The 13,812-nt window shown below is 39.3% G+C and overlaps 1 protein-coding gene across 2 annotated transcripts in view; it reads left to right on the forward strand.

Annotated features, from left to right (window-relative positions):
* Positions 1–13,812, forward strand: part of IGF1R (insulin like growth factor 1 receptor) — a 194,480-nt gene that overhangs the window by 152,813 nt on the left and 27,855 nt on the right. For both annotated transcript variants that reach the window (XM_074836931.1, XM_074836929.1), the window contains exons 6-13: positions 1,520–1,734; positions 3,749–3,875; positions 5,127–5,365; positions 5,837–6,004; positions 6,209–6,413; positions 10,705–10,991; positions 12,461–12,597; positions 12,941–13,100. In XM_074836931.1, the coding sequence (XP_074693032.1) occupies positions 1,520–1,734; positions 3,749–3,875; positions 5,127–5,365; positions 5,837–6,004; positions 6,209–6,413; positions 10,705–10,991; positions 12,461–12,597; positions 12,941–13,100 (1,538 nt within the window). The remainder of the gene's footprint in view (positions 1–1,519; positions 1,735–3,748; positions 3,876–5,126; positions 5,366–5,836; positions 6,005–6,208; positions 6,414–10,704; positions 10,992–12,460; positions 12,598–12,940; positions 13,101–13,812) is intronic.

Below are 13,812 nucleotides of genomic sequence, written 5' to 3' on the forward strand. Positions count from 1 at the left end.
TCCCGCATGCAGTTCAGCATCCTTGTTCTCTCCTGGCAAGGTGCATTTAAAGCACAAACATGTATGTGCTCCCTTGTCGGCTGAGCACGTTCTTCTCTGCATCTGTCTGAAGTAGTACCAGGTATATCGACTTCATCAGCAATCCTGGATAATCAAGGGACAGTTGGAAATAGGAGAAAACACTTCTTTTTCACATTGTTCTGAAAATACACTCAGCATTTCAGTATGTTACAAGAAACCACAACTGTGGTCTGCACAGACTGCAACTGGAATGCACAGTTTTCACTTCAGGTTGGGTGAGGGGGGAATCCATGCTAAAGTTTAAGTGAAGTAGTTGAAGGAAAACCATAAATGAGTAGTATGTCAGCTTCTTATGAGCCCCATGGTTTGCCTGCCATGTTACCTTGCAGAAATTCTGACTGTAGTTAAAGGATGTGTAGAAGGCCTAGTTTAACTATGTTGATGTGGGCTTACCATTGCAAGGCTTCATTGTGCTAACAATGGATTTCACGTTGCTGTGGTTAATGTTGGTGGGACTTTCCACAGAAGTATAATAAATGCTGCCATTATGGGTTGGTTTGATTTAGGTTCATCAGCTACACAGACCTTTAATCCTTTCCCAATTGTGCATTCCTATTCCTGCTGTCCCAAAATATAAGTGTCTTCGCAGGTGTTGTCTTGCTGCTGATGTAGAGCCTATAATCTTGCTTCTGCTGCACCTGTTTGGTTTTTTCCAATTCAGCACAATGGAGTGGTACTGGGAACTTCTTTATATGTAATAGGTTTTACACACAGAACTTTGCATTTAGTATCTCTGGAAATAAAGGATGTTCATGTTATTCTGCTGCTGTGTTTAAGGAATGGGCTCAACACATGCTGCTGCCTCTGTTGTTAGTTGTGTACTTCGAAGTGTGGATCCTGTGCAGTCAGTGCGACTGTTTACTGTCAGGTTTTGATGTATAGGTGCAACTGTACTTGGCACAACGTAGGAAATCTTTATTGGGCGAAGCAGTAAACTAAGAAAGGCAAGGAAACCTCACTATGCAAACTCTTACAGTTGCTTTTGTAAACATAGGCAAGACAGCTGTGTTCATGATTATATTTTATTGTCAGAACTGCATCATGTTTTTCCTCCCATAAGGTATGTAAGGTTATTGCTTCCCATTTGCCAGAAAATGGAAAATCCAGTGTAGAGACCTGCTGTTCAGAGGACATGAATTTATATTGCTCATAGCAGCTTCTATACAATTATTAAAACACATGTTGGAGTGGGCTTTACGTGGTGTGGTATCAGCCTTGGAGTCCTGTGTTACAGTCATGTCCCTGCCCTCTGACCAAAGTGAGCATTCAGTGGAAACGTGCTCCATGAGAGAGAAGAAAATCCTTTACTCTGCTGCACTCCAATTTAAAGTAATAAGAGGAAACATAGTGTTTTAAAGTTTTCTTATATTAAGGTATTCTGGGTTGGAATTGGCTATGAATTAAAACTAATATTTTTCCTTCAAAAATTTCCTTCTAGGAATTATTCCTTCTACGTGCTTGACAACCACAATCTTCAGCAGCTGTGGGACTGGAACCATCATAACTTGACGATCAAGGAGGGGAAAATGTACTTTGCATTTAATCCTAAACTGTGTGTTTCTGAGATTTACCGTATGGAGGAAGTTTCAGGAACCAAGGGGCGACAGAGCAAAGGCGATATAAATCCAAGAAACAATGGGGAGAGAGCCTCTTGTAAGTAAACAAGCAAACAAAAAAATCTTGAGGCAAACTGCATAGGAGGGTGTCACAAAAAAAAAAGCAACAACCGAACATACTGCCACGTTGCTGTCCACTACAGTATTTAGAGTTTAGAAATTACAGTAGGCTTTCAGTCATTCTGTTTGTTCAGTTTTTAAAATGCAGATGTGAAGGTATGTTTGCATGCATGGAAAATTACGTGGTTACATAGTCACTGTCTCATCTGCAAAACCATTTGATGAAGACGACTGCTTTCCAAATACCCTTTGTTGTGACAGCAGCATCGTATAACAATAGGAACATACCTGGGAAATGAGAAATAAAATCTAGTGGTTTGGTATATCCAGCAAGGAGTGGTTTTTTGCTTTCCTTCGCAAATGTACATCATTATAGGTATTTTCCTCTCTTGGACATGTACTCTTTCTTGATACTAAGGAGGCTGCTGAATAACAGTTCCGCAGACACCAAAACAAACTATTTCTGTTCTGTACAAGCTCCTTTTCAGCTTCTGCCAAATCTTGTACCTTGTTGCTAGAAAAGCTTGTTGAGAACTCAGTTTTCTCTGCTTTATTTTCAAATTGTTTGCTTTTGAATTGAGAACACTTCTTGGTGTTCTACAGTATTTCTAAACTCCAGTGTATCTGCATTTAATTTTGGATTCCGCAGTGGTCAAAGTTATTGGAAAGCTCTCTTTTGGCTTCAGTGGTCTGCACATCAGGTCTCCAGGTGTAATGAACACATTTAAAAGCAGTTTCTCATCTAGGCATTAAGATGACAGAATGCCTACAAATTTGACCTCATGTTCAAACTCTTAGAACTGACAGTGTGTTTTTCTTTTGTCTATTTGTGGTATTCTTGGAGCTGAGTAAATGAAAATGGATCTTGTGTATAAGTCAAGTCCCCTTGTTCTGGATGGTGTTTACAAAACTAGGACACGTACTCTGCTGAATGTCTCTTTAGGCGTGATGCATAAATGCAGATGGCATAGATCCTTGTTGTAAGCACACTCCATTCTTTGCACATTCAATAGAGCAAAGGCTTGCAGTCCTGGAGGAGTTACAGACACACAGCCAGTCCTTACTACCACTGAGGCTAGTGCCAGCCGCTGCCTGTTTTTTTTAAAAAAACATTACAGAAAGCTTTCTGACTCCGAGAAGGGGAAAAGAATCAACAAAAGCTAACTGCCTTTGAAAAGATAGCACCAATAGTGCCAGTGTACATGAGGGTGAAAACCCCTTTATTTTCAGAGACTTCTATTGGAACATTAGAAACTAACTCACAGTTGACACTTAGAACACAATTTCTTCATCCAAGAATTAAGTTTTTAAAATGCTATTTTGTTTTGGATTGGAAAGCTCAGTGAGTTGGTAGTGGGAAGCCATTCATTTCAAAGCTGCCAGCTTCCATCCAGCTCTGTTCAGAAGAGTAGCTGGAAGCTGCTGCCATCAAATGGTTGTGCCGTATATGAACTGAGTTTTGGAGTTCTTGGTCCAGCCTCTCATGAATAGGAATGTAAAGCCCTTTGTCCTTTCCATGTTGTCCATTCCTCAGAAAAACCAACTGTAGTTGTCAAAAGTTGTCCTGGAAAGTGAGAACACAGAGGCCAGTTACTGCTCTGTGACTGCATTGGAGTTGGATGATTAATTTAGTGCTTCTAAACCAGTCCTGTGAATAAACAGGACTTCCATTCCTCGCTCAGGGAAAGTCTGAAGTAGTTTTCAAGAGCTTTCTGATGGTGCATTAAAAGAAAATATGCTTCAGAAAAAATAATAGCAGGTATCTCCACCATATTCTGAAATGATTGCCAAGGTCACTGCTTGCCCTTAAGCACTCAAATGTAGTAGAATGAAATACTAAGCTCTACAGAGACAAAGGCTGTTGGTACACTGCGGTTATCGTGGGCGCTACTGGAAAGACTTAATTGGCTAAAACTGATACCTAAGAAACAGCGAAAACCAATGGGTGATGTGGTGCTAACTCTGTCACATCCTGTCCTTTTGTATTGCAGGTGAAAGCCACATTCTGCGTTTTGTTTCCAACACTACACTCAAGAATCGGATTAAGCTAACATGGGAACGGTATCGCCCTCCAGATTATAGAGATCTCATTAGCTTCACTGTTTACTACAAGGAGGCGTAAGTAGATGTCATCAGAGACTAATGGGACAGTCCAAGAGATAGTAGACAATTCTATTCTGACTGTTGGATATCTCTCCCACTTTACGTATTTCCTCCTCAAGTCCTGCTTCTGTTCTTGGTGGAGCACAAGCCCCCTTTAAAAAGAGGATTGTTTTGATTGAAGCCTACAAATGGATTCCAAATCCATCAGGAAGTTTCAAATCTTAAAAAAAACCATATTAGGTGGATGGCTTGGCTGTTCTCAGGGGTATAATTTGGCACTCCATGTAAGTCGTATCATGTTTACTGAGATCTTTTCCTTCTCTAGTCATAGTACTGACTAGAGAGCATCACAGATCAGGAGTTTGCCCTGTCACCTTGATGACTTGTCTACTTAGGGTTGGGGTTATTTAGATTATCTGGCTTTGGTAGTTTTCTGCATTAGTATCTCTTGATAATGGAGTGGGACAGTTACTGGAGAGATCCTAACTTCTAGGGAGGTGTCTCTGCCTTTGCACATCCTTGTAGCGTCTCAGATTTTAAAATAGTAAAAAATACATATGAGCATATAATAACTGTTGAAGCAGTTTGGAGGTATGAAAAGGAGTTCAGAATGCTGGTAATGACATACAGAGCGAGACTGTGAGAGACAGAAGCACAAATTGTTAATGTCCAGCATCATTTGAAAAAGAGTATCATTGTGACAGTGTACTACGATGCGATAAACTTAGTGCTGATGAGTTTATGGTAATTGATAACAAAGATAGTACTTTATATGCTCTTGTGCCAGTGTTGCAACTTACAAAAAGTAGAACTATGTGACCATATAAGTGTGTTTGTATTGTGTTGAAATAAAAGGGGGAGAAAACCGTGTTGGACTGGACAAGGCCAGTCATGGAAGTTTGAGTTCTTTATGGTAAAAAGCTCATCCACTATCAGTAACTGTTCTGAGTTGCTTCTGTTTCATATATGCTTAGCTATAGTCTAAATATGTCTGAAGCATTTCACTGTTATCGATAAAAAAAGAGAAATTTAGTGTTTTCTTAGAGAACTTGGTGTTACTGCTAGTGACTGAAGGCTGAAGCTGAACTCTGAATTTTGTAGTGCTTGGAAATAAATACGAATTTTATTTTGTTTTATTCTGCTATGGAAAACAAGTGAGCTTTATTTGTCTCGTTGAGCAACATTGAAGTGAGGCACTCATAAATATATGACCATTTTTAGGAGAAAATAAATGGTTTGTACTATTTTTTGCTTTTAATATTCCAGACCATTCAAAAATGTGACAGAGTACGATGGGCAAGATGCATGTGGCTCTAACAGCTGGAACATGGTCGATGTTGACCTGCCACCAAACAAAGAGAACAATCCTGGAATTCTACTGCAGGGATTGAAACCTTGGACTCAATATGCCATTTATGTCAAGGCTGTTACCCTCACAATGATGGAAAACCATCATATTCATGGAGCAAAAAGTGAAATTGTATATATACGAACTAATGCTGCAGGTGAGATCATGGGCTTTTGGGTAAGAGGTTGATAATGCTGCAGGTGTGCTTATTATAGCATTATGCAAGTTCTGTTGTTAATGCAGAAATTGAATTTAGGTGCAGGTGACGTGTATAATGCTAGAAAGTTTCAGTAATTATGAAAGCAGCATTAAGATCTTAATTTAAACTCTGTGATTGTTGAGACATTGTTTTCATTGGGAACTATGGGAGTTTTTTGGAGTTTGGATTTCAGACTTTGTTCCGTTGGTGAAGGTAAGTTTATGTACAACTTTGGATTGGGACTGTACGTGGTTGCAGTTGAACCCTTAATAACCATTTTTAGGGCTTAAGTAGGAAACATTTTCATTGAAATAGATGTGTGTTTTTTCTTGCAAATGGATGGGGATTCAGTTCAAAAGCTTGCATCAAAATACATTGTAGAAGGCTCTAGATTTAAATACCTTCCTTTTTTTCTTTATTCCCCTCCAGTGCCATCCATTCCCTTGGATGTTATTTCAGCATCCAACTCCTCATCCCAACTGATTGTGAAATGGAATCCTCCCTCTCTTCCCAATGGCAACCTCTCATACTACATCGTACGATGGCAGCAGCAACCTCAGGACAGTTACCTTTACAGACACAATTACTGCTCCAAAGGTAGGAAAGTGAAACGTGGTTCTGTTGAAATGCCTGTGACTCTTACCTGCCAGTACACTTTATTGATGAGCTAAAGTCTGTGCTCTGCTTCACAACTCCTTTGTGAATAACAGCAAGTAGAAGGAAATGGGTAAACATGGATTGTTGCTCTGTTCATAATATGGGGAGAAAAGCAACAAGCTGCCTCTGTTAATTTCTTTTAAGATAAAGTCCCAATTCGAAGATATGCTGATGGGACCATTGATACAGAAGAAGCTACTGAACCCACCAAGCCAGAGGGCTGTGGGGGAGAAAAAGGACCTTGTTGTGCTTGTCCCAAGACAGAGGCAGAAAAGCAAGCTGAGAAGGAGGAAGCAGAGTACCGCAAAGTCTTTGAGAATTTCCTTCACAACTCCATCTTCGTCCCCAGGTAATGGATTTTGGACACTTTCTCTTTGCAGTGGGGCTAATAATTTAATTTTTTAACATTTCCTAGAGCTGAGACTTCCTGGACATGAAAGCATATGTAGATAACACCTAAACCACATAAACGTTGCCTTTTTCTTTATGTGAGACCATCCACAGTCTTACTTTGCAGTTTCTGTTATTCACTGATTTTCATTTCTTTCTCTAAATTTTAGCTAGTAGTAATGGTTCTTACCTATATTGTTCAAGGACTTTAGTGATGGTTTCTTTTCAGAGTCAAGAGTCACTTGAGGAGCTCTTTGTCTATAAGGGTTTCAGAGATGAGCAACATGTTACAGACAAAGGATTTCAGATGTAATCTTTCTCTAAATAGCCATTTAAGTGCTTGTGTTCCTAATCTGAAGATTTATTTGCCTTTGAAATTGAGGGCATAGTCACCTCACGGAATTGAAACTGGTCTTCCTTTCTCACTGTGCTAATTGCAAAGGCATATTGGTTTCCTGGATCTGTGCAGCAGAGAAGTATTAAATATGCCCACTCTTCCATGATAAACACTACCGCTTACACATTAAGTGGAATAGTAACGATTTTATGCTGCAACATAGAGTAGATACTACTGAATTAATTGGCGATTTTGATCCTTGAGTTTCCGATTTATCCTTCATGTAAGCTGTTCTTGAGATAATTGGATCCTGGGGCCTAGCACACAGTGTATAGCTTTTATATTACAGTCTATAAGCAATCGGATTTCAATTGTGCATGTTATCTCATTGTCTCTGGCAGGTGAAGTTTATGGTGAAGTCCGGTGTTTGAGAACTCTAAAATGTGGCATTGCTGCTCATTAAAATTGGTTTATATCACTCTCCGTTGTGATTTTTTGGACCTTTATTCAAGGATGTGTTGGATTGACGTGTTTGGGGTTGGAACTGATACATGTGCAGAACTTCTTAGTTCTATCCAAAAAATGAGGAAATAAATACTGCCTCTCTTTGGAAGTGCTAAATATTGTATCTGAGCCGTGTTTGAGTCACATTTATCATTTGTGATTGAACTTGGGCAGTGTTTCCCTACTGATGATGAGAACCAGCAGCAAAGATGAGGTACAGAGAAATAACAGTCACCATGACTGGCCAGGATGTAATTCCTGAACAATGTGAAGTCTCATAAATGTGATCTGATTTTGGACTGTATGAAATAGCACAGTAAGGATTTTGAAAGGCATGTGTCAGGTCTAAACAACTTGAAAGTCTGGTGCAAAGGAATTTTTTTTTCACCAAAGCTTTGTTACTTAAAATGTGTTATCTTCTCCAAAATTTTCTTGTGTTCCCCTCCTCACAAAGGAAACTCACAGAACCTTGAACTCAGACAGTAACAAATAAACTGACCAGTTCACAAAGGATTTCCTGAAAGCTTGTCCGTTTTCCTTTTTTTTTAATTTACTGTCATAAGGGTGTGTTTTGTAACAGCAAGGGCAGATAAGGTAGAACACTCAGAAATAGCTGCATAGCTAAGCAACTTTAAAGTGACTGTGTGTCAGGGAAATTAAAGATTATGAGCTGGTGAGATGTCTCCATGGGACAAATCTAAGCAGCTCGTTACTTGCTCATGTCTATTTTTTTTCTCTTTCCCAAGGGAAAAGTCAGTTAATGTGTTAGTGCAAGCCTCCGTAGTAGTATTCGTTTCCAGTGTTCTACCTGTCTCCAGGATATTATGAAAGAGATGCAGCATGCAATACGGCATGAAAATATTTGACTGGGTGGTTTTAAGGTCCTTGAAAAAGCGTGTTGGTCTAATCTTGTGTGCAATTTATGGATGACCCCATGTGTATTACTGCAGTGATGAGGTATATTTCAAACATTAGGACTCTGGTTATTCTTGGAGACACAACCACAGGAGGATGAGTTATTCTTCAAGTTTTTAGTTTCTCTAATAAACAGGATGAGATAGGCTTTCTGTGTAGTAGAAGATATCTGAGAAGTAACATTAAAATTGCCATAACGTATGAGAACAGTTAGCTTTGATGTTTAAACAACCCACATTTTTTCTTCTTCGTTTTAATTTCATTTAGATTTAATTTTTATAGTGTTATTTTTTAATTTTTCTGTTACATTTCTCTTTCTTTCTCTCCTTTAAGAGAACAGATGAATTTTCATGTTTTTATCTCTAGAGTTTTCCTTATTTCCTTGAATGCTTGTTTTTGACTTTATCTGTGGCTTTCACAAAAGCAGGAAGCTGCTTGACCAAGAACCAATGGTGTCAATTCTCTTGATGTTTTAATCATGTTTGCCTTGTGGTTATCCTGCAGGTCTCTTTCTCTTCCTGGTATGACTGTAGTTTTCACCAAGTTGTGTGTTGCTTTCTTTTTATGTTTTTCCCCAAAGAAAAGGTAGGACAGTACTCCCTCCACCCCAATACCACCAAGAAGTTGAAACTTCATGCATCCCATAAAAGCAGTGATAAAGTCATGCCTTTTGGGTTCTTGTGTTGGCACATGCTTCTGTGGTTGATGGAAAATGAACTTTGTATTTTCACTGCTTTTATCACAAAATCTGTGCAAATATTCATCAGTTCAGTGCTGGGCATCCTGTGTGCTTTTAGCAGTTCAAAAGTTTGTTCTTTACACTGAGTTAAAGCAGTAAATAATAAAAAGCTCATCCTAAGCAAGGTGAATAGGTTTAGTAACTTCCATACATACCAGTGTAGAGGAGATGCAAGTGCTTACATCTCCTATGAAATTCCCCCATACCCTACTGACAAGTTGAGACATTCACTTGTATGTTGCGTTAAACAATTTCCTGGTAATTTAGGAAGTTTTTTCCTTGTCTTCATTTTATTTCAGTGCTGTGGTTTACATGGCATCTGAGAGTGTCAAAACGACTACTCAAGACATAGTAAAAGGATTTTGGAAAATTTTGTAGTGAACTCCTAAAAAAAATTTCATCCAACCTCTGCCAGAAGATTTCAAAACCAAGTCAGCCTGTTTTTGGCTCTCTCTGCAGCATGCTGTTTTGTGGCTGAATGTACTAAGACAGTATATTTGACAGTGAATTAACTTCTCCTGTTGAGTCATCTTTCTTCCTGTTGTGTGTTTGAGGGAGGCCTTATTTGTCTGGTTTGTAACTTGCTCTCTGATAGAAATGTGATAGACTTCACCTTTGTCCTTGATAACCCTTGCACTGGCCAGGTGCTAAACAGGCACTGGCTAGGTGATTTCAGGTGGGGTAGGATTCAAGCCAGATTTTATAGTGTGACCCTTCTTGCGTTCTTGTTTAACTCCCCTGGTGCATTGTTTTCCAGGTGTGAGCAGTCCTGCAGATTTTAGAGGCTGGGAGAGCAGGAGCCGGAAAAGCCATCTGGCCCTGTGTCCTTAGTGAGTGCTGCTGTGCAAAATGGCCTTGGGTCTGACACAAGACGGAGTGACAAGCCTAATGTGTAGCCATCTTGTGTTGGTTAACTAGTACCATTCAAATGTTTATCAGTATTTTCATATTGGCTCTTGTACTGATACTCAGGGCTGTCCACTACAACAGTTTCTTAGACTTCATAAGGTAGTAGTATTGCTGTAAATCCTCAAGCTTTTAACTGCATAAATTTCATACTGATGCCTGTAAGGACAAGCTAAGTTGCTCCGTGAGCTCTCTGCTATGCACAATATTAGTACTGTGTTTACTCATATAGGAAGATTGTTCCTTTGGAAAGCTTCTGTTTGGGTGAGAGAAGTAGAATACACAAATCACCGCACTGTAGTGGTGGTTAATGTTCATGATCTTCAGCTACCTTCCAGGGTTTCTTTTCTCAGTGCAATACATTTGAAGTTCTGTAATTTCCTTGCAACTGAAAAGAAAGTCTACTGAGAGTTAGCTTTGCTAATCCAGCAAACTTCAAAACAGTTTTTTCCCTAACCTTTTCAACCCTTAACATCTGATTTTTATTTTAAGCATCAACATTACTGTCATTAAATACAAATCTCGGATGCTTATTGAATAACAGTGAAGCCATTTTTGCTATTTGGTTTATTGTGTGAGGTCAGAAGTTTGCATGTTTATCTTGGGGCGCAGTGTGAACTTCAGAGTTTTGATTGGTTTCTGACCAAAAGAGAGAGTAATAGGGTGTGCTGCCATGCTGCAGGTTCAGATTAAGAGAAAGCTTTCGTCTTGTTTTGCAGTTCCCTTTATTTAGTTTTTTTAATAGCAGAGCTACCTATTTTACTGGGGTTTTTTGTACAGTTTTCCCAGAGCTGGAAAAAAAGTGGATTTTCTCTTAAGAGACCTTTTCTATACGTGTTTACTCCACAGACCTGATCGGAAGCGGAGGGACGTGTTCCGAATCGCAAATGCCACTTTGGCCACTCGAAACAGGAATGCGACTGGGACAGATCACTTCACCAATGTTTCTGACGCAGAGGAGAGTGAGGTGGAATACCCGTTCTTTGAGACCAAAGTGGATGGCAAGGAGAGAACTGTGATCTCCCATCTCCAGCCTTTTACTCTTTACCGCATTGATATTCACAGCTGCAACCACGAAGCTGACACACTTGGTTGTAGCGCTTCCAACTTCGTCTTTGCAAGAACCATGCCTTCAGGTATGCTCTCACAAGTATAAAGCTTTGTTTTATTTCCTGGGAAGAGATCAATCTCAGGGAGGACAAAGTCTCCAAAAACATTTAGAAAAACATTGGGGTGTAATAAAAGAATTCTATGCAAAGAAATAAATTGGAACTATATAAAACTTTGTTACAGTAGTTTAATGTCCTTGACTGGTCTCTTGTGTGATACATATTGAGTCTGTCCTGTGATCTGAAGAAAGGTAGAAGTGTGCACATTGACTGCTGAGACAATTATGAGAGAATCTATTTCCCAACGATATAGGTGAGACCCGCAGACGTGGTGGGTTGAAAAGTTTTATTCTTCAGTTGCCTATATGCTGAATGGAGACAGGGGAACGTTTCTCTGCTAATGTTTAGTTTTGCTGTGTTCACTCTGAACTGTTTGCAGATGTTAGAGTTTTGCTGGTGGGAATGTTTGCCAAATGTTTCTTCTGTCACAGAATGACCATGCATTTGTCCAGCCTGGAAACAGGAGGAGTACTGTGTTGCTTTGTGCCCAGTCGCCGGCATCTAGAGTACTTCAAATAGGAAGCATTGAATGCTGTACTCATGTTTGGGACTTTTACAGATTGTACTTCTTCTGAGAAGAATAGAGATGATTTTAGTGTAAGCTCATATACATCCGGCAAAGAGCTTCTGACTCCAACAGATGTCTGGGAATATTTGATGCAGAATGGCAGCAATTTTGTTTTGTTTCTGGAAGGAAAGACTATCATAATCCAGATCCAGCTGTGTCAGTAAAAAAGCAAAAAGTATTGCTTATTTCAAGGAAATAAGGAAATCTGTGAGATCAGGGAAAAGGAAATAAGTGTTCCCAGATTTTTAGCACATGGTTCTGAAAATTAAAGGCTAAACAATTCTGTTTTCTTCTAAACCTAACAACTGTGTTTTTGAAAAAGTGGTCTTTTTTCTTTGACTGAAATGGTCTTCATATTCCTGTTAAGTTTTGAATAAAACACAGAAAATTATCAGGAATGAAACAGGGATAACGCAGTTCCTGAATTGCTGATGAGACTCTGTTTTAAACTGCAACACATCCCCTAAGACTGGATCTTGTGTGTTTGCAGCCATTTGCAGACAGGTTGCTGTTTACAGCCATGTGGTGGGAATAGCTGTCTCCACCGTTTTGGTGTAGTGGAAAGTTTGGAAGGAAGAACCAGATGCTGATAAACAGGTTTTTTTGGCACACAAAGCACAGTGACTAACACAGAGCCATACCTGGTGAAGCTGTATACACTGCACTTTTTTTGGCAACTAGCAGTTCAGAATCTGCTAATCTCTCCAACAGACCCCTGGCCAGTGCGTTTTGTTCTCTGGATCTTTGAATAGCACTTACTGCAATGGTTCAATACCTAAAGAAATAGCATGAACTTTTTATTTTCCTTGTGTAAGTTCTTGTTTCAGTAATAGGTGTTCTTCTCACATCACTTGTAAATATTTTACAGAGGGAGCAGATAACATTCCAGGAACGGTAGCATGGGAAGCAAAAGAAGAAAATACTGTCTACCTGAAGTGGTTAGAACCTGCAAATCCAAATGGGTTGATACTAATGTATGAAATCAAATATGGGCAGCATGGAGAGGTGAGGATTTGACATTCCTTTGTGAAGAGTTACTGCTTGTAACTCTTAATTTATACACAAAATGGGATCTTCCTTAACATGCTTCTGTGCAGTGCTGCAGACCAAAGATAGAAATTGTCATTTCAAACACCCAGCACCAACCAGCATGCCATTCCTTTGTTTCATTTATTTTGACAGTTTTTGAATTCCACATATCTCCTGGAGGTATTTGAAGAAAAACTGATCAGATGGGGCTTTGAGTTATAAAAATTAGCTTATCCTGCAGCTATATTGTTTTCTCAAGAATAAAGGAATGTGAAGATATTAATGTGAACTGTAAATGTTAATGGCTTTTTCCTTTTAGGAGAAACGGGAATGTGTTTCCAGACAGGAATACAAGAAGCTTGGAGGAGCTAAACTGACTCATCTGAACCCTGGAAACTATTCTGCTAGAGTTCAGGCCACTTCGTTAGCTGGAAATGGCTCATGGACTGAGCCAGTCTCTTTCTATGTGCAACCCAAATGTAAGACTAATGTTTGTTGGCTGTGTCAAACTGGGGGACCATTGTCTTTTTAATAATTCCTGATGTTTATGTATGTAACTGGGCATATGAGCCTCATGCCTGTACACTGAATACTCCTGTTATTGCTTATGCTTCTTTGGGAACTCATCTCTGTTCCATTGTTTTGGCAAGTGTTGACAACCAGGAGGTGTATCTGAGGTGTGGTCCTTTTCTTGCATGAGTTGTGTATATATATGAGAGGTGCAACCAGGTGGTGGGTGTGTAGAACACACTGCTGTGGCTTCCTTTGATGTACAACTATGTTGGGAATGTAACATTAGCTGTAACAACATGGAGTTGGGTTGTACAAAACCGGGGTAATAAGACAAACCTGTTTTAAATTGCAAAATAATACAAGAAACAAATAATTTGTTTAGATTTTTGGCAGGTAGGATTTTTAAGGTATCAGGATGCTTTTTCATCTGACCTGTTCCGAGTGACATTTGATAAAGATAACATCCTGATGAAAGGGTGATGCTTGTCCTGACATTGGGAGTAATTTATATTTTGGAAGAACACCACCGTAGTGTCCAGAGACCCTCTAAAGAACTTCCGTATTTAGTTGTAGAGCACATGTACCCAGTGTATCGACAGAAAGCTGAAACTCCATCTTTTATTCCTTTTTGGTTTTCTAATTGATGGACTTTGAAGAACTTGAAGTAAAGAGCAGTGT

This window comes from Strix aluco, chromosome 12 (assembly GCF_031877795.1).
Source record: "Strix aluco isolate bStrAlu1 chromosome 12, bStrAlu1.hap1, whole genome shotgun sequence".
NCBI classification, from domain to species: Eukaryota; Metazoa; Chordata; class Aves; order Strigiformes; family Strigidae; genus Strix; species Strix aluco.